Below are 21,001 nucleotides of genomic sequence, written 5' to 3' on the forward strand. Positions count from 1 at the left end.
GTCTGGAAAGTGCGTCGGCTCGAGCATTCTCGATCCTTGGTATGTGGAAGATCTCGAAGTATCTTAAATTTGTCACGAGATCTTTCACCTTTTGAAGGTATATTGCCATAATCGGGTCCTGAGCTTCGAATTCGCCTTTGACTTGTCCCACGATCAGTTGAGAGTCGGTGAAGACTTTCAGACTGTCAATCTTGAGCTCCTTAGCCATTTTCAAACTGACTAAGAGAGCTTCGTATTCGACTTGATTATTTGAAGCTTTGAAGTCCAACTGAAGGGCGTACTCGGTGACTACCCCTTCTAAGTTGGTGAGAATGAGGCCAACTCCACTTTCTTAAGCATTCGATGCCCCGTCGATATGCAGCACCCAGGTCGACCTTAGATCGAGCTCAGGGGTTGCAGCCTTCTTCATTGTTGCATCTTCCGACTTGTTGTTGGCTATTGTGCATTCTGCGATGAAAACGGATAGAACTTATGCCTTCATGGACGGTCATGGTCGGTATTGTATGTCGAATTTGCCTAGCTTCACCGCCCACTTCGCTATTCGTCTCGATGTATCAGGATGGTGCAGGATCGTTTTTAATGGTTGATCGGTAAGGACCATAATGGAGTGTGCCTGAAAGTAAGGGTGAAGTCGTTGCACTAATATGATCAGAGCATAGATCATTTTTTTCGCTCTTGAATATCGAACTTCGGCATTGTAGAGTACTTTGCCGGTGTAGTAGACGGATCGGTGAATTTCATTTTCACCTTTCCGAACAAGTATTGAACTAACCGCCTCTGCCAATGTAGCCAAGTAGAGATATAGTGTTTCTCCGACCTTTGATTTTATGAGCAAAGGTGGGGAGGCCAAGTACTTCTTCAAATCCTCAAAAGCTAGTCGGCATTCATCCGATCAGGAGAAATTTTTCGTTTGCCTTAAAGTCTTGAAGAATGGTAGACACCTCTCAGTCGATCTAGAGATAAATCGATTGAGTGCGGCGATTCTGCCATTCAGTTATTGTACCTTCTTCTTCGTATTTGGATGCTTCATGTCGATAATAGCTTTTATTTTCTCGAGATTGGCTTCGATTCTTTGTTGCAAAATAAGAAATCCAAGAAGTTTCCTCAAGGTCACTCTGAACGCACATTTGGTCAGATTTAACCTCATTTGGTGTCGTCGGAGCATGTTGAAAGCTTCTTCCAAGTCTCGAATATGGTTCGAAGTCTGGGTGCTTTTCACCAGCATGTCATCCACATACACTTCTATGTTTCGTCCGATCTATGTTTTGAAGATTTTGTTGACGAGTTGTTGATAGGTGACTCTGATATTTTTTAGACCGAAAGGTATTACTTTGTAGCAGTATAAGCCCTTGTCAGTCATGAAAGCCATGTGTTTCTCGTCCTCTGGTACCATACGGATTTGATTATATCCAGCAAAGGCATCCATGAAGCTCAGTAAACGATGATCCAAAGTCGCATCTACCAGCTGGTTGATCTTTGGCAGTGGGAAGCTGTCTTTCGAACAGGCTCGATTCAGGTCAGTGTAGTCGATGCAGATCCTCCATTTCTCGTTGGCCTTTTTCACCATGACTACGTTGGCAAGCTAGTCTGGATATGTGTCTTTTCTGATGAAGCCCGCTATGAGTAGTTTGTCGATTTTCTCGTTGATGGCTCTGTCTTTCCGGGGCAAAAGACCCCTTTTTCTGTCTCACTGGCTTAACGTTTGGACTGATGTTGAGCCGATGAGTCATTATTTTCGAAGGAATGCCGGGCATATCCATGGCCGACTAAGCAAAGATGTCAGCATTGGCTTTGAGTAATTTGATTAGTTGTTGTCGCTCCGAGTCGGACAATTGCGACCCGATTCGGATCGTTTGCTCGGGATTTTCTGTTATCGGGATGGAAGTCAATTGTTCGGCTGGCTCACCCCTTTCCTGGTTCTTCTTTTGGTCTAATTTATCGGCCGGCAGGGAGTCCTCAGGTTTATTGTTCTAGGCGGAGATTGTGAAACAGCGTCGGGCAAGTTGTTGATCTCCACGCATTTCTCCGACACCATTTTTTGTCGAGAATCAGACCAACAGGTGGTATGTCGAGACTATTGCTCTCAGGGTATTTAGTCTGGGTTTTTCGAGTATGGCATTGTAAGTCGAGGGTACTCGGACGACTGTAAAGGTTATAAAGATGGTGCTTTGTTGTGGTTCAATCCTAGCAGTTAGGGGGGTGATTTCTCGTTCCACTGTGATCGCATCTTCAGTGAAGCCGACTAACGGTATCGAGATTTTTCTGAGTCGGTCAATCGACAATTTTATTTGGGAGAAGGTCGAGTAAAACAGAATGTCAGTTGAGCTTCCATTATCAATAAGTATCATTTTTACATCATAATTCACTATTGTTGCTGAAACAACAGTAGCATCAACGTGGGGAGTTTGAATTCCCCGAGCATCTTCCTTCGAGAAGGTTATTACATCATGGAGTCTTGGTCGCTTCGTTGACTCCTCGTCAGAAGTTGCCCCCTGATCCAGCCATCTGGTGATCATGTTGATGACTCCTGCGGTCGATTGGTTATTCATAGCTTCCTTAGTCGTTTGGGGTCGTCGATCGGGAGGGGGTTGAGTCGACGGCTCCCTCCTAAATTTTTGAGGTAGCTATGTCGTATCAGGGCTTCTATTTCATCCTTGAGCTGGATGCATTGTTAGGTGTCGTGGCCGTCGTCTCGTTGAAACCGACAATACTTTCTTCAGTCATGATTTCTTGCTTTCATCGACGGAGAGTGTTGTAGATATTCCGCCCCTTCGATCTCCATGAGGATCTGTGTACGAGGAGCATAGAGAGGGGTATAGGAATTATACCTATTATGTGTTGGCCTCTTACTCCGTCGTCAGGGTGAGGCTTGCTTATTGGATGGGAGCCTACTTGTTTCAATCGGAGCCCCACTCTTCTTTTGCTTTTTCTTTTGATCTTTGTTTTCTGACTGGTGCCGGTCAGAAGCTCCTTCATCCGCACGCATGTATTTATAGCACGTTCTAAGAGTTCAGCATACATCTGAGGAAGGATTTTATTCAGTGAGTACGTGAATCGAGATCCCCTCATATCTCTTTTCATGATCGATATTGCCATATCTTCGTTAAAGTCCCTGACCTCAAGCGTGGCCGCATTGAATCGGACCACGAAATCTCAGAGTATTTTGGTCTCTCCTTGTTTGATCAAAAAGAGACTATCCGAGGTTCGTGGCGGCCTCCGACTGATGCTGAAATGGACCACGAAGGAATGTTCTAGCTACTCGAAGAAGTGGGTACTTTCCGATCGAAGCCCAGAGTACCATGCCCGAGCAGCTTTTCGAAGTATAGTCGAGAAGCCGATGCACAGGAGGACGTCGGTTGCTCCCTGGATTGTCGTGAGAGCTTTGTAGCTCTCAAGGTGATTGATTGGATCGGTAGAACCGTCATAGGGCTCCACATGCGGCATCTTAAATCGAGTCGGGATCGGTTCGTTCAAAATAAGTCGAGAGAGAGGCTGGGCGATATAAAAATCGAAGTCGTTTGACGATTTCTGACCGTCTGTCTGGAGCTGAATGAGTCGGCGGTCGATTTTCTCAAACTTATGTTTGTAGTCTTCAAGCCATTGGTGGTAGGAGACTCCGAAGGTTGATCCTCTCAATGAATTAGAGACAGACGGTGTTCGCGGTCGCTTCTCCTTCCTTGCTCGATCTAACTGGGAAGGAGAGGGGCACCGTTAATGGTGGATGGCGCGTCGAGAGTATCGCGAGTGTCGCTGCTCATCCCGTTGAGAGAGCCGAGATCGCCATTCTGGTGGAGACGGAGATCGTCACGAATGACAGCGGCTATGCTTGGAAGGCGCTGAGTGTGCCACCGATTGCTCCACCGACGGTTGTAGTGGTTGGATTTGCTGTTGTTGGAGGTTTTTGACTGCCTCCGCGAGGACGTTCATTTGTTGCACGATTGCAACAATCTGAGCGTCTGTGGTAACCACGGAATGTGGAGAACTGGACTTTGTTACCAAAGGCAGGAGAGGGGCCTCTTTCCGATGGGAAGAGTGTCTCGCCGAGTCGGTCGCCATTGATCGTTGAGCTCTGATTCTCGTCATTGCGAGTTTTCTTCTTACCGCTATCTTTCCCCTTCCTGGCACGCCAATCTGTTGCTGCCAATCCTCTCGTCGCCTGTTCGTCGGAAACGAGCACCTGCAAAATGAAATCCGCACTGATCGAAGTTGTCTCTGGTGAAAACCCTCCGATGCTTAAGTTAGAGAGGAAGACTGGACGACAGTAGTATGAAAATAGAGACAGAGTTCAACGTATAAAAATTAGCTTATCAAAATTTATTTTCTTACCCCCTTTTTATAGAGTAGATCGTCATAACTATCGAATATGATCCCACATTTAGCAACGTAGAATCACAGAACGATAATCTCGTAGTGGATTATTAATCTCCATAGATTACGCTGTGGTATCAGTAGAGTAACCGTCCGTAACGATTATGATATATTTGAATAAGTCGACTGTGCGTCGGAAATCGATTGTTGATTAGTAATTCTGAAATACCGACGGCCGAAATAATTTATTATCTGTAAAATCCGAACATCGACCACCTACCAATCTTAATTCGATGAGAAATATTCGATCGATCGGCCGAGAGTAATGCTGGTGTGTCAAATTGACGATCGCTTTCAGGATCATCTTTGTTTATTGGACATGAGTCGAGTGTCGAGCGGATTGCACCGGAGGTCAGTCGGTTTTATCCCAAAAGTTCTTAAATATCACTTTCCCAACTTTATGGTTCTAAAATGTCTGAAGTTCGCAATACATCAGGAGCATTTGGATTTCAAAGCAAAGGAATGCCAAATAAGATTTACCACAAGGCCTGTTTAAGATTACACATCTCAACCATTTACAAGGAAAAAGAAAGAGATACCAGTTGCATGTATGTGCGGTTGTCATGAAACAAATGACGATGCATATTTTAAGTTGGAAGTGGACAAAATATTCATTGCAATTAACACATGCTGACAATCGCCATGAGGTTCCTGCGAGACAACCAACGAATAATAAAACAAGCGTTAGACAAACTTCCAGCAAAATCAAACATCTTTTGCACCAGCGTCTGAACTCAAAGAAATTGCAGATCCCAAATTGCAGAAATGATTTAATATCCCCTTACACAGTAAGGCACTGGATGTTCGTTTCAGCTGTCAACGACTTCAACGAGGGTTGATTCATACTCACTGGGTGCCTCGAAACCATGGAGATTCATCACGGTAGCAGCAACATTGGCAAGACCAGCAGTGGGCAAATCCTGTCGGAATCTGACACCTGGAGCAAGCCCAGGACCTCCAATGGCAATGGGAACCTGCAAAATTTTTGATAGATAATGAGTTTGTGCAAGAGACTTCGAAATAAAGGCACAATAACAAGCCTGAGTATCTCAGATTAAGTAAGAAAATGATTAACACCTGACAAACAAAAACAAGCGCTCAACTGTTTTAACAGGAGAAGTTATACACACTAATGCAATGATAGCCAAAAAAAAAAAACGATAGGTTTAAAAATATTAATGAATAATAACACAACTCCCTGTCCATGAAAAGGTTTTGCTATTCACAAGATAAAGCAGCTAAAATACAGTACATAAATCAGTCACCATTTGATGAAGATTGCAGAGGTAATTACCAATGACAAACCACATGGTCGAACAAAAACAACCAACTTATTTCCTAAAATATCTATGGTAGCATCTATAGGTGAGGCACAATGAGACCAACCAGCTTATAATTAAGTACAGGCCTTTTTTCAGTTTATGCATACGTTCTGTTTATTGTGGGGTCATCAGACAGCTGCAGTTTTATGTCTACCATTGGGGGAAAAAAAGATTAGAGAAGACCTCCATGGTCTTTTGGTTCTCAAGTAGTAAACGTTTGCTATTTCAATCAGCAGAATGTTGAAAGCTGAACTGTACTTCCCTAATATTTTTTTCCCCTTGAGAGTACATACGACCAATAACAGTTTGAACAATTATATTTTTGGTTGTTGGCTTTCACTTACATGGTGCACTCAAGTGCGCCTGTCTGTACAGTGTATGTATTATTCTCCAAGTTGAACTCTTAATCTCATTTAATCAATGGGTAAATGTATCTTCAGGTTTCAACCATTTATTACTTGATCCGCTTCTATGGAAGTAACCAGGTCACCTGTCACTCACTTAAGAGGTTCCACCCACAAAAAAGTATAAGCCGGTATTGGAAATGTCAACCAAGTTTATGATGCACAAGAATCAGTTAATTTGTGGCAATTGCTGAGAAATGAAAGGCTTGAGGCCGATTTTTGATCTAGGCATCCCACAAATTAACTGATTCTTGAAGTTTATCACACGAGTAGCGTATCCTATCTGCACATGACAGAGTTCAATATGAGCCAAATAATAATTGGCTAGGAAACTAAATTTATGGTTGGAAATGTTGTGTAGAACAAGATTCTTGAACCATATGAACCACAATAGAGCATGGGAATATAGAATAAAAAAGGCTGAATTAGATTTTTTTTTTAAAATCCTCAACAGATTATTTGCCTTATGTGGAACCTTGCTATGCAAAATAAGTTTGTTGGGTGAAAATATATATAACAATATATGAGCACCGTTAAATGAAGCAGAGGTACTGAAGCAGCAGTAAGAAAACTATTTTTAAAATCTTTTGAACCATTAATTGAATTGATCAGTCATTTCAGACAGCAAATCCATGCATCCATAAGATAGAGGTCAAATAGTTAATTATACATATGAAAATTAAACAAAGCTTTTATGGAAAGATAACAAAAAGATTAGCAATCAATTATCAAATCTTTCCCAAAGTAGCCAAAATAATATATTACTAGTGATTTACAGCAAACAAGATTTCCACATTGCTATCTTCATCAAGTCGCAATTGCTTGTATAAACTGAAATATTAGGCCAACTGAACTTACCAGTGCTAACAGATTGGTAGATGAATATCATGAATCATCTAACAGATATGCTGGATATAACAGAAGATACAACTCTTCAAATACTTTCTACACTACCGGTGATTAGGACCACATATGCCACAGGCAATCCTTAACAAAAGTCATAATTCCACCAGAAACTAAAAACTATAAGTGCATTTGCAAAGGACCATCAAGCAGACAGTAAAGCTCGAACAGCCATTGAAATTCTTTAGCTGAATAGTAACATGAATGAGGTAATCAATGTTAAAAGTTGAACTAATAGAACAGGTAGAGATATCGAAGTCAAACATTCAAGCTGAACCAAACTAGCAAATGACTCCCTCACGATTATAATTATCAAATTACTTGAACCATGGCAACCATAACAACTGAATTGGAGAAAAGGGGAAAAAATCTCCCGATGTGTAGTTGGCACTCTTGCGGGCTACATTCATGGAGTAACAAAAGGTAGCCCATTTTAACATCCTACAAGCATACGCACCCTATGCAATTGTCTGCCATGCACCTTATTATTTATAGGGCCTAAGCGCCTTGGACATTTTTTTCAAAATGAAACACCTCCCTTATTATAATTATTTGGGAGTGATGCTCCCACAAATGCAACATAAATCCAAAAGTTTGGTCTAGAATTAATGACAATTATGATGGTCGTGATCAGATAGCAATAACAGCCAAAAATTATGGTTTTATTCATTAAAATGGTCAAGACAATGATGCAAGGAAGAATCAAACTACAACAGAGGTCAGTATGCATACTGGTTGAAGTGTATGGGAAGTAAGGATTTGAATGTTTCCATTTTTGTTGAGTTGTGGTTGGCCAGATTTGTTCCTTTTTACCATGTCTTCTGCATTCCCATGATCAGCAGTGACAACATAGATGCCACCCACTTGCTCAACAGCATCCAGTATCATCTGAAAGAACATTGGATTGTCATGGACATTTTGCCAGTAAGGATCAACCAGAATAATTCCAATCAGAATGAGATTATGAGACTTTTTGCCAGAATGACATAACTCTCATTCATTCATTCAGATCTGTCTAAATTACTTTGATATTACTGCAAGTCAATTTTTCTTATAAGTACCAATTGGATTATATAGGAACGAAAACTAAAAATATAAAACCACCTTTACCAAAATAGCATGTACAAGGAAGACCGCTAATTGTTGCTTAATATAATGGAAAGTAAGATCCCAATGACACTATAGGTCCACCAAAAACTATAATTCTCTCCATTCAAATGGACAGATGTTAGGAAGATGAATTTCTTTACTCCACTGAAACTTAACCTATCACTGGATAATATTTCATATTTCTAATATCTGGTTTGGAATACTTAAATTCTGCAAGAGATTGCATTATCGTGTCAGTGGCTCCCAAACTACTAAATTCTTTTTAGAATAAATATTAGCATCCCTAGCACCAATATAACTTTTCAGGAGAGCTCCCCTTTTTTTCCTTGTTTTGCTCTCAAGATTTCCCATTTTCTTTTGTATCTTTAGTACTTTTATATGTCAGAAAGCCAGCCTTGTTTGGTCAGTCTGCTGACATGCATCGCTGGAGCAAACCCAGATAATCCATCCCTTCTTGGTTGCAGATTCTCATCAATTAATGCACAAAAAAATCCTACCCAAACAAGTTCATCTTAGATATTCATAGATTAATTTAATGTTCGCTTCAAATTTTGTGAAATGCTGCAAGACATATAAAATTGAAAGTGATACAACACAGAATATTAAAAGCAAATCCAGGTTAACTTTATAGCCAGACACATGGAATTGCTTTCTCGTTCTCATATTTTATATACTTTTGAGAATGACAGGAAAGGAAAAAACTGAATACAGCATCAATTTGGGGTAAAAGTCTAAAATACCACCACCGCAAATTGAACAATAGCACAAGAAGTCAGTTGACATATAAAACATTACCTTCACAGCTTCATCAGCAGCCTTGCAACCCACAATGGTGGCTTCAATGTCACCAGTATGGCCCACCATATCTCCATTAGGTAGGTTGACACGGACCTACATATATTTATATACTACTAAATAAAAGGCCATATCATTGAAATCCTTTTCTTCTAACAGCCGATACATTACCTGGTGGAACTTGTGGCTTAGGATAGCATCCGTAGCCTTTTCAGCAATTTCTAAGGCCTTCATCTTTGGTTGAACATTGAATGAGATCCCAGTATCACTTGGAATTTCTACATATTCTTCCATGTTTGGATCAAAGTATCCTGACCGGTTTCCATTCCAGAAAAAGGTGACATGACCAAATTTGACAGTCTCACTATTACATAAAATATAAAATAAAATTAATATGTGCCTGTAATTAGTAGTAACACATACAAAGCAGTCTCATGAATAGGCAATTGAGAATAACAAAGGCACGATTAAACTGTGGGCCTTCAATGATATACTAAAAATGATAAATAATTATAGCAACGGTAATTCTAAATCATAATTTAGATTCAGTATCTCAGTTTAGAATACCTCGTATTATAAAATTAAACATTAGAACTCCAGATTCACAAATTAATATGGACTACAAACTTTAGCAACAGAGTATGAAACTTAATGTACAGTAATTTGAAACACAGAAACCAGTACACAAGTCAAATGAGAATCTATTGAACAACGTAGGGACATCATCCCAGGAAGCAAATTTGGAAAAACATAAAATGAATCTCTTAATGACTTGGTCAGATATTTCTTTTTATTGTCCTAATCAAGGTGCCACAATTCAGTAAAAATTTAGCCAAGATTATGCAGAATATGTATAAAGTAAAACGGCATCACACAATCCAATCTTACCAACAAGAATTGTCTGAATTGATTCACGAATGAAAATTTAGCCAAGGTAGCTAAGAAGAAATTGTTCTGGCTCAAGCAAGACTGATTTATACATAGAAAAGATGTCATGTCTTCTACAATTCACCATGTAATGAATATTCTAGTGTTCTTCTACCAAAGCTTCCACATGGCTGCAGTCACTTCTCCTCTGCACCATCTGTGATAGTGCACAGAAGAAAATAAGTGGTGGGAAAAGAGAAGTTTCTTCCATACGGCCAGGTCAGATATTCTTATTGTGAGTCTCTGTAGTAAAGCTTATGACTAGGTGGGAGAAGTGAAGGATGGGGAGATGATTTACAACTTGAATTTTCTTCAACTGCAGCACTGCTAAGGAGAGAAGTGTCATAAATTATACTAATTATTTATCTCCATGACATTTACTAACAACACAAATAACATTCAAAAAATCAAATATATATGAGGATATGAATCAATAAAGAAGGATTTCAGCATCAACTTAATCTAGAGTTCAGGATCCCAAAACACTGTAAACACATTCATCATAAGCTCTATTGGGGTAAAAATCTTTGAGATTCAATTTGATGATCTTGTACAAAGACTTTTACCAACTCAAGCTGAAAGTTAAATGCCAAGCATTCAAATTAATTAATGTAATTGGACAGCTACACAAGCAACCAAGCTAAGAAGCAAGATAAAGGTATTTGGAAAATATAATAGTTTCATGGGAAGAAAAGCAAAATGACTGCATAATTAAGCACTTTTTTGTAATTGGTTGTAAAAAATGAAATGCATAAGTCTGTGAAAGCCATCAATTCCAAACTATTGCATAGCACATCACCTGCAAGCAAAAGTACGGATGCCATTGTGCACTAAGTATTCACCAGATGTCCTCTCAATCTCTGGAGGAGAAACAAGATAGTGGCTTGGAAGCTTTAATTCACCATCATACTGAAGCATTCCAGCATAATGAATCTTTGGGAACTGTACACGATCAAATTTGTCAAAATTCTCATACTCTAGAGCTTTAGCAATCATAACCATACGATCTGCTCGGAAGTTGAATGTCATGACAGCATCACCATCCACAATAGGTCCAACCGCCTTGCCACTCTCATCAACTATAACAAAAGGGGGCAAGTACTGGTCATTGGCTTTGGGATCTTCCCTCAGCTTTTTCACTGCTTCAAGAGCACTTCGAAACTTGTATGGTGCTTCACCCAGAACCTGAGCATCCCAGCCGCGCTTAACAACCTCCCAGTCATTCTGCAAAATCATTTTATATGAAGTAAATAAAACATCCAGAAATTTCTTTAGTCACTATGCAAGTACAAAAAATTGATATCTGGCAATTAGCAGACAACCTCCATTGGCTGCTTAGCAGGTGCAGGGAAGTGGGTATTTAAAAACACTAGAAGCACTTAGGCAGCAGGTGCTATATCAAGTTTCTGAGGAGTTTACAACGCAAGTGCACTACCCTATATAGAAGTTTCTTGTCATTAAGACCAATTGCAAATGGAATCAAAATTTATACAGCCATAAGATGCCATTACAAGGTGATGTGACACAAGCAATGATTTAAATAAAGCATAGCAATTTAACATTAGAAACATATAGGACAAGAACACCATAGTTCAAACAAAGGCATTGAAGCAAAAGAAATGATTAAAAAGAATAAAAATTAGCTGGTGCGCCTTAAGCAAAAAGTAGCCACAGTTATCAACAATCAACATACTGTAGCTCCACATTGTAAATGACAAATGGACCAAAGTTCAACTCATTTGGATGCTTCCAGAACATAAAATGCATCAAACATCATTTCATTTTGAAAGCTGCTCTATTTTTGACAATTTGACTCACACATACAAAATTTCTGAAACTTCAAACTTTTCAGGCATTTTAGAAACAGATCATGATGATATCATGAATCATCATACAACAGTAGCACCAAATAATAATCTCTCTCTCTCTCTCTCTCTCTCTCTCTCTCACACACACACACACACACACTCACACTCACTCTGACTCTCTGGATGTGTGTGTATGAAGAGATCACAAGTCAAAAATGATATCAGACCTTTTTCCTTGCTACATATCCTACCACTGATGTTTTTCTTGAGACGTGAAGAATTGAAGACAAGACTGAACCAGAATTTAACAAACAATATTCTCATAACCACCAGCATATAATCATTCTAAAATAAAGAGTTTCACATATACCTCATAGCGGTCCATGGTAACATACATCCTACCCCCACCAGATGCAATTTGTGCATCAATACCTTCCTCCCATAACTTTGAAAGGTCATTCTCTAGCGTTTCTACAAAGCCTACACTGGTACCATCCAAAACGTCACGACCATCAGTAAGGATATGGACACGGATTCTTTTGGCACCATGCTCACTAGCTCCTTTAAGTAGCAACTGCAAGAAGAAAAAGTTATCAATTTTTGAAAATCATCAAAGCAGTTGTCAAACAATAACTGAGAATACCTAATATATACCTGCAGCTGATCAAGCCGTGAGTGGACACCCCCATCACTCAACAAACCAATGAGATGCAAAGTACCTTGATCAAAACATTCTTGAATGTATTTAAAGCCTTCTCCTTCATATATTTTTCCAGAGGCAAGTGCAAGATCAACTAGCTTAGCACTGTAGTTAAAAGAACATTCAACTCAGGAGTGTTGCATTTTTAAAAAAAAAATGTGTTTAAAAGAAATTCAACGGAAGCAGAATCAATGATGAAAAGCAGGAAAATGCCAGAAAAAAAAAAAATTTGACACAAACAGATGTTCAATATGACAATTCGCAGGAAGGAATATAATCCTTTTCAATTACCCAATTTGTTTTTTTTTTTAAAAAAAAACTGCTCAGTCAGATTTATCTCTTATAAATCTATGAAAAGTTCTGTCAGTACCAAGTGAGAAACACAGGTAAACACCCTTTACGAGAGAGAAATAAGAAACCAGAAAAAAAACTCAACAGACCGTTAGAAAACACTAGAGGAACATAAATTTATGAATTTAATAATAAGCATTTATGAATTTAAAAGCTGTAAAGTAGTTGACTACATCTAACTTTACCGACCACACTTTTCTTTTACATAGTGACAAAATTTAATAAGAATTCCTTTTTCTATATGTATCACTTGTTTGAGAGGGTTAAAAGACACATCTTTTTAAGTGATAAAAAACTATCAGATTTTTTATTGATATACTATTGTATTCTCGATACATTCGAACTGGTTATTTTTCAAAATATCAATGGTTCGTTCTAAGGCATGCCACAGCGATACCAACAAATAAATACAGTTAACAGGAAGAATGTATGCAATTTGAAAGTTAACTTAAAAAATTATAATCTGCTTTATAAATAATCGTGATGTTACAAATTAAAAGATGTCCACTGCATCTTAGGTACTACAAGCAGTAGAAAGAAGCAGAACCAGACACAAAGTCCACTTTATTAGAGTGCCCTCGTTTTCATATAGTTAGGTTCAAAAGAAAACATTTCAGGATTAAGTACAATAAATGCAACTAAAACAACTTAAAAAAATCCTCAAAATGAAATATAAAGGAAGTTCTGAAAATGGAGTGCATTGTGAGGTAAGCACCATACCCCTGGGCATAAATTCTCCCTGCACCTAGTGCATTGTGACCAACCTCACTGTTACCCATGTCATCATCCGTAGGCAGTCCCACTGCTGTGCCATGAGCCTTTAACAATCTCCATCTCTCTGGAGCACCCTACAAAAAGGTGGATTATGTTTATAATACTATCTTATCCATAGGCAAATGCCGAATGATTTTAGTTGTATCCTCTAGCAGCAGAAACGTGAATGGCAATTTAACTTGCACCCAAGCATTTTTGTTTTGTCAGATAATTGAGTCACTTAATTAATCAGCAGGAAAAAAAAAAATCTGAGTACATAATTGAATGACCAGTAAGGATTGATGCTACAACCACATCAAGAGAGGGATTTTCTCACAATAACACCACCTTTATCTAATCTTTCCCTAGCAAGTTGGTCAACTACTTCATCAGCAGCAGTATGCAAAAGAATAGAAGTAACACCACCCAAGGCACCAACATATCCTAGGTCCAGACATGAAAAGGAGAGGTTTCTGCAACCTAGGTTAACCTATTTTACCGACCAAGTTCATAAACCTCCTCAAGCCCCCTTGCACTGTCAACTCATCCTGGAGGTGTCTACATTAACAATTTGAAATTCTCCTACCACAAAAGGACCCACATCCTTCAAAGCCTTGAAGACAGCATGTCCAAAAAGCCACAAACAAAATATAAATGGCGGAGACAACGATTGATACTTGATAGCCTCTGAACCACGAGATAACTAAAGTTGCACATGTAATCTCAACTACTACACTGCTATAAAATGTAACGCAATAGACTGCAAATCCAATAAGAACATAGATTTGAGGTAACCCTTGTGTTGTATGATGAAAAGCCACATGAAAAATTGGACAAGCAGTCATAGTTTATTAAGAGTTGATTTTTTTTTTCCTTCTCTCTCTCTCTCTCTCTCTCAAACCACCAGAAAATAAAGCAAAGGTTATTCAGATGAAAAAGAAAGCCAGATAGATCAAACAGACTTGGGAGAACAGAATAAAAAATAAGGTAACCATACTAACATCAGCTGCACAAGGGCAAACGCCATCAATAATTCCATGGATGCTAACCATCTAGGCCAATAAAACCAAACAGGAGACAGACATCGGCTCAAAGAATTTATTACCTTCTTGAGCGAATCCATGGTCGGCGTCTCGGCGACATGAATGCAGTTATACTTGTCGGGGTTAGCTTCGCCCCATCCATCCAGAACCACGACGGCCACCGTCTTCCCTTTTGGAAGCTTCGGGTGGTCCGCCAATTTCCATGAGAATTCCGAGGTTCCCATCTCCTCCAAATCTCTAAAAAAACAACACTAAAATCCTTAACAAAGAAGGAAAAAGTACCACTACGCATTAAAATGGAAAGCTAAAAAAAACATAAGGACGAATTGAAAGTATAAAAAAGAAAGGAAGAAAATCTAAGAGCTTTCACATTAAAAAAAAAATGGAGGGATTAGAAAATCAAATTACAATTACGCATTCAGTGAATACAGTCTGATGTAATGGCCCGAGAAAACAGCGGGAAGAAACAAATTAAAATCGAAGGGAGATGGAATGATACCTTACGAGATTCCTTGAGTTGGATTCAGGTGAGAATAGTTTGGAAGGAGGAATAAGCGAGAAGGTCTCCACCCTCGATTCCCGAAAGCTGAAGGTATTTATTAGAGGCAGAAAAATTCGGCGGGGGATTTATGGGCCGTCGGTTTGGGAGGTGCTGTTAGTTTCAATAAAAGATGTATGGTGAAAGCGAGACGTGGCGTCTAGACGGTGCGTCTCACTCTAACACCACGACCTGCGTGGTCTCATATTATATTATTATTATTTTTATTATGCTCGATATTCGTTACAAGGTGGGACCGGTGGGTGCCTCACGAGCTTACAAGTCATGAGAATGCACTAGAGTCCGGCACGTATCCAGTGGGTGTTAATAGGCTTCTGGCTTTAGGAAAGAAGTCACGGACGTGGTGTGATTAATGGAGTATTCTTTTCCGGGTCTCATTTTGGACTCGTAGATAAATAGCTATTGCATGGTTAGTTTTTATGAAAAAAAAAAATTTTTCTTTTATTTTTTGGTTAAAATAATTCATCCATGTCCCCTGTGAATGCATCCAAAAATATCAAAAAAAAAAATACTAAAAGACTTAGGAGCCACTCCGATAGTGATCATAAGAAATCTCAATGTGCTCCGCAACATGGACTACCGTCCAATCAATTACAATATTCATCTTTCAAAAAATGTATAATTATAGCAAAATCGACATCTCCCGTGGAAGAGCATAGATAACAGCTTCCTGCACATAACTTTGAATCAGAACAGCACAACAGCTGAGTCGTCCTCGATGGTAATGTAATTCATTCTCAATATACATTGTTGCTTGTAAATCTACCAGTGTATTCCTTCATATATATTGTTGTTGCAAGTCTCCGAAAGTGAGATCAGCAATGAATCGAACTGGAGAGCTGAGAGTTACGCTGGCATGAACTACGAGCAAAATTGCAAAAAAAAAATCTCAAAACTGTGGGGTGCTCTCTGATTTAGGACCTTACAATACTTAAGTCAGCCAAAGCCTTGAGAATAGATAGTCAAAATGAAGAAATAGAAAGCAAGAAGAGAGAATTTGGGTGGAAAAAAGTGGTAAGAATTCTAATTTTCTTTAAGAAATGTGATAAGTTTTGTCTCTGTTCACTCATACTTGACTTACCTTCTGGAGAACACTTCATCCCCCTTTATATAGGGGAGCTTGCTTAGGTCATAAAGAAAAGTTGTTACGTCGTTAGAGATCTGTTATGTTGTTAAGCCGTTAGAGATCTGTTAGGCCGTTAGATTATTATAATAGAATGATCAGCCGTGCAAAGATCATAAGGCAGCTGCCCACGTGGTGATGAGCTGGGAGATAACTGGAATACAGTTACTATTGAGTTGGATGATAGCTGTCAGATAACCATTTATAGACACGGTGGTACGTCGATAACAGACCGATGTGGGATAGCTGACATCAGTAACTATCTAAATTGGACATCATGCCTTGGTGTCATAATCAGATCGGTCGACAATCGAAGTAAGATGAGGGAGATCGAAAGATAACTGAGATGAGTGTCCTACTTATTAGTAGTTCTGGACTAAGCCAACTTAGCAGATAATACTGAAGAGTCAGATCGGTCAGATGTCGATGTAACCTGAGAGTGTCATTAACTCAAATAATGATTTGCAGTCAAGTGTTCAGATGATGATGAGGTCGGACTTATAATGAGGTCGGTTTTCAGGTGAGCTCAACTGTCAGCCTGCTGATGAAATCGGTCTCCTGATGGGGTCGGCCTTTTGATGAGCTCAGTTGTCAGCCTCCTAATAAGGTCGATCTCATTAGGTCGGCCTCCCGATGAGATCGATCTCCTGGTGAAGTCAACTTTCTGATTCTTGATGAGGTTGGCTTCTTGATGAGCTCCACAGTCGAGCCTTACATCGGTATTCTTGTCAGTCCAAGAACTACTGAGTATGAGTCCCGAGGATATTAGCTGAAATAGTATGAACTCTGCAACATTTGCCCCCCACTTCTGAATCCGAAGAAGTTACTTCGAATGAAAGAAGTAATCCATGAAAAAAGTTTTCAACTTGTCCGAGCTGACGAATCCATGCTGTTTGGTTGTTCAAGTGAACCACTGCATCTTTGCACTTGAGCTCGGAGTGGGCAGGTCGGATCTCTTATATATCTGATAGGATTTCAATCTTTGGTGCCTCATTTTCTTTCCTTTTAAGGGCATATTGTCTAAGAATATGACTTAGAGCATAAATCTCCTTAAGCTAATGTTGCGAAGTCTAATATGTAAATCCAAATGCTTCACATCGAACATTCATGAAATTAAATACTAAGTTGTCATGATTTGGTTGGGATTTTAATAATCTTATCGTGGCTTTTTCCTACCTCATTTGGACAAATTTAGTCTTTTTTTATCTCATTTGATCGGAGATATTTGTTGCAGTCAAGGAGTCGGATGGCTTGGATGGTTGGATTAACTCCGCTCCTATATACATGAGGTATTGTTCACTTTGGTTCTGATCATTTTTGGGCTTTAGTAGGTCTTGATCATTTGGAGCCTTACGATTTTGCCCTTGAATATGATGAGAGAATGTTTCAATCTATATAAGCTATACTCCCTCTTGACTCACTATTGTGCAAAGTTCCAACGCATATTTGGTGAGACCCAGAGAGAGGTTGGTAGCTGAAGAAGACTCGGTGAGACTCTGGAAGAGAATGATAGCCAAGGAGGTTCGATGAGGTAGCCGAAGAGGACTCAGTGAGATTCTGAAAGAGGATGGTAGCTGAAGGGATTCGGTGAGACTCAAGCTGGGTTTAGTAGCCGAAGGTGGCTGATGTATTGACAATAATTATAGACGTCGACAAAGAGGATCGACTGATGCCTGGTTGATAAGATTAAATGGGTCTAACCACCCAGTCTGTTGATTGAGAGTGATCTAATTTGATGCGGATCAACTCAGATGTGAAGCTCCTGTGCCTAGTGGATAAAGGTTAATAAACCCCACTTCTCAATGGGCATTTGCTTTTTGAGAAGTTGGTTAGGGGCTACGATCCTAATATGTGATATCAGAGCGAGGTTGTAGGTTCGAAATCCGACAGACCCTAGAATGTTAAAAAAAAAATATCGCTGAGGAGAGGAATTGTTGTGCAAAGTTCCAGCGCACATTTGGTGAGACGCAGGGAGAGGTTGGGAGTCGAAGAGGATTTGGTGAGACTTTGGAAGAGGATGGTAGTAGAGGAGGTTCGGTGACGTAGCCGAAGAGGACTCGATGAGATTCTGAAAGAGGATGGTAGCCAAGGAGGTTCGATGAGACTCAGACTGAGGTTGGTAGCCGAAGGTGGCTGATGTATTGGTAATAATTATGGACGTCGACAAGAAGGATCGACTGGTGCCTGATTGGTAAGATTAAATGGATCTAACCGTTCAGCCTACTGATTGAGGGTGATCTAGCTTGATGTGGATCAACTCAGCTGTGAAGCTCCTATGCCTAGTGGATAAAGGCTAATAAACCATACCTCCCAATGGATATTTGCCTTTTGAAAAGTTGGTTAGGGGCTACGGTCCTAACACTCACAACCAATGTAAGACTAAGAAAGCCATCTCTGCCTTTTCGGAAGACTCTCAACTGCCCTTCGATTTCTTCTATGATCTCTTATTGCTACTCTATGGTACGTTGGAGTTGTTGTACGGCAACAGTAAGAATTTGAACTTGCTGGACTAGAAGATTAAATTATTGTAGATCTACCGCAACTGGTAGTTGAGTGACCTCCTAGGCATTTTTAAGAGAAGATGAGGCAGGTGGAGGATAAATCGGTGCTTTCTTATTCACCATTTTTCACTAAAAATTTTTAAATGCCCTTCCTCTAGCATCGATCTGTTGCTGCAAGGCTCTGGAGGTAAGATCGGCAATGAATCGAGCTGGAGAGCTGAGAATTGCACCAATGTGAACTGCAAACCGAACCTATAAAAGAAGTCCCAAATGGGGGGTGCTCTTCGATTTAAAATTCTCTGATACTTAAGTCAGTTGAAGCCTTGAGAACAGATAGTGCAAATAGAGAAGTAGAAAGCAAGAAATGAGAGTTTGAGCAAAGAAAAATGGAGAAAGCTTTAATTTTCTTTAAGAAATTGATAAAGTTTTGTCTCTGTTCACTCATATTTGATTTACCTCCTAGAGAGCACTTTGTCCCCCTTTATATAAAGGGAGCTTGCTTAGGTCTTAAATAAAGATTGTTAGACCGTTAGAGATCTGTTAGACTGTTAGACCGTTAGAGATTTGTTAGGCCATTGGAGATCTGTTAGGCCGTTAGATTGTTGCAACAGAATAGCCAACTGTGCAAAAATCGTGGGCGACTGCCCACGTGGCAAATGAGCTGGAATACAATTAAAAGACAGTTAAAGCTGAGCTGGATGACAGCTGTCAGATAACCGTCTATACTTCTAATGGCACGTTAGTAAAAGATCGATGTGGAATAACTTATATCGATAAATATCTGAACTGGATGCCACGCCTTGAGTGTCAGTAATCAGGTCGGCTAGAAACTGACGCAAGGTGATGGAGATCGGAATCAAACTGAGGTAAGTGTTCCACTCATTAGCAGTTCTGAATTAAGTCGATTTTGCAAATAATATTAGAGAGGCAGATCGGTTAGAGGCCGATGTAACTCGAGAGTATCATTAACTCAGATAATGATTTGCTGTCATGTGTCTAGATGATGATGAGGTCAAACTTATGGAGAGATCGATCTTCTGGTGAGCTTAGCTGTCAGCCTACTGATGAGGTCGGACTTATGATGAGGTCGGCCTCCTGATGAGCTCAGCTGCCAGCTTTCTGATGAGGTCCGCCTCCTGATGAGGTCGGCCTTCTAATTCTTGATGAGGTCGGCCTTCTGATGAGGTCAGCCTCCTGATGATCTTAGTCTTTCGATGGAGTTGGTTTTCTGATGAGGTCGACCTTCTGATGAGCCCCACAGTCGAGCCTTACATCGATATTCTTGTCAGTCCGAGAACTCCGAGTATAAGTCCTGAAGACATTAGCTGAGATGATATAACCCCTACAACATGATTCTACCCCTTAAGATTGGTTAGTGAGATCCAGAGCACGATTGTGAAAAAAATTTTGAGGAGCTGGTTGCTGGGAATGATGAGATTGACCCACTTGAGGGATTGCTTCTCGTTGCTGCTGCTCAATGGTACGCTGAAGCTGTTGTACTATAACAGTGAGGGCTTGAACTTACTGTACCAAGAGACTGAATTGCTAAGAATCAACAGCAACTAGCGGTTGGACGACCTCCTGAACATCTCCAGGAGAGGATGAAGCAGGTAGAGGATGAATTGGTGCTATCTTATTTATCATTTTTCACTAAAAATTTTCAGCAAGCCTTTCCTCTAGCGCTAATCTATTGCTGCAAGGCTTCAAAGGTGAGGTCAGTAATGAATTAAGTTGGAGAGCTGAGAATTGCATCGACGTGAATCGTGATATGATATCAAAAATCATACTTAGTCCGATGAGGCGGGCTAGATGAACAAGCTACTAGAGAAATTGGCATATGTTGCTGCAAGGCTCCGGAGGTGAGGACGGTGCTAAACCGAGCTGGAAAGCTGAAAGTTGAACCGATGTGAATCGCGAGCGAAACCAGCAAAAGAAGTCCCAAAACTATGGGGTGCCCTCCGATTTAGGACTCTCCGATGCTTATGTCAGCCGAAGCCTTGAAAATAGGTAGTGAAAATAGAGAAATAGAAAGCAAGAAGTGAGAGTTTGTGAGTGAAGAGAAGTAGAATAAACTCTAAATAGAGAGCATTCTGATTTTTCAATGAAAATTTTAGCAAAATTTTATCTCCGTGAGTTCAAACATAGTTTGGATTTGGCTTGGACTTTCCTTTCGGAGAACACCTTATCCCCCTTTATAGAGGGAGCTTGCTTAGGCCTTAAGAAAAGACTGTTAGGTCGTTAGAGATTTGTTAGGCCGTTAGACATCTGTTAGGCCATTGGATTGTTGTAACAGAATGACCAGTTGTGCAAAGATCATAGGGTGGCTGTCCATGC

At 39.9% G+C, this 21,001-nt stretch overlaps 1 protein-coding gene across 2 annotated transcripts; it reads right to left on the reverse strand.

Moving 5' to 3' along the window:
• Positions 1–4,815: 4,815 nt before the first annotated feature.
• On the reverse strand, positions 4,816–15,123 carry LOC105044879 (2,3-bisphosphoglycerate-independent phosphoglycerate mutase). Of its 2 annotated transcripts, XM_073257488.1 has the most exons (11): positions 14,984–15,123; positions 14,547–14,721; positions 13,409–13,536; positions 12,292–12,442; positions 12,008–12,211; positions 10,629–11,053; positions 9,074–9,266; positions 8,903–8,998; positions 7,730–7,885; positions 5,154–5,342; positions 4,816–5,019 (listed from the first exon to the last, which is right to left on the reverse strand). In XM_073257488.1, the coding sequence occupies exons 2-10, from the start codon at positions 14,706–14,708 to the stop codon at positions 5,178–5,180; spliced, it is 1,680 nt and encodes a 559-aa protein (XP_073113589.1). In that variant the 5' UTR covers positions 14,709–14,721; positions 14,984–15,123; the 3' UTR covers positions 4,816–5,019; positions 5,154–5,177. The 2 variants fall into 2 exon arrangements, with proteins under 2 accessions (XP_073113589.1, XP_073113590.1); XM_073257489.1 differs by lacking the exon at positions 7,730–7,885.
• Between the last annotated feature and the right edge of the window lie 5,878 nt (positions 15,124–21,001).

Source organism: Elaeis guineensis, chromosome 5, assembly GCF_000442705.2.
Source record: "Elaeis guineensis isolate ETL-2024a chromosome 5, EG11, whole genome shotgun sequence".
Lineage (NCBI taxonomy): Eukaryota > Viridiplantae > Streptophyta > Magnoliopsida > Arecales > Arecaceae > Elaeis > Elaeis guineensis.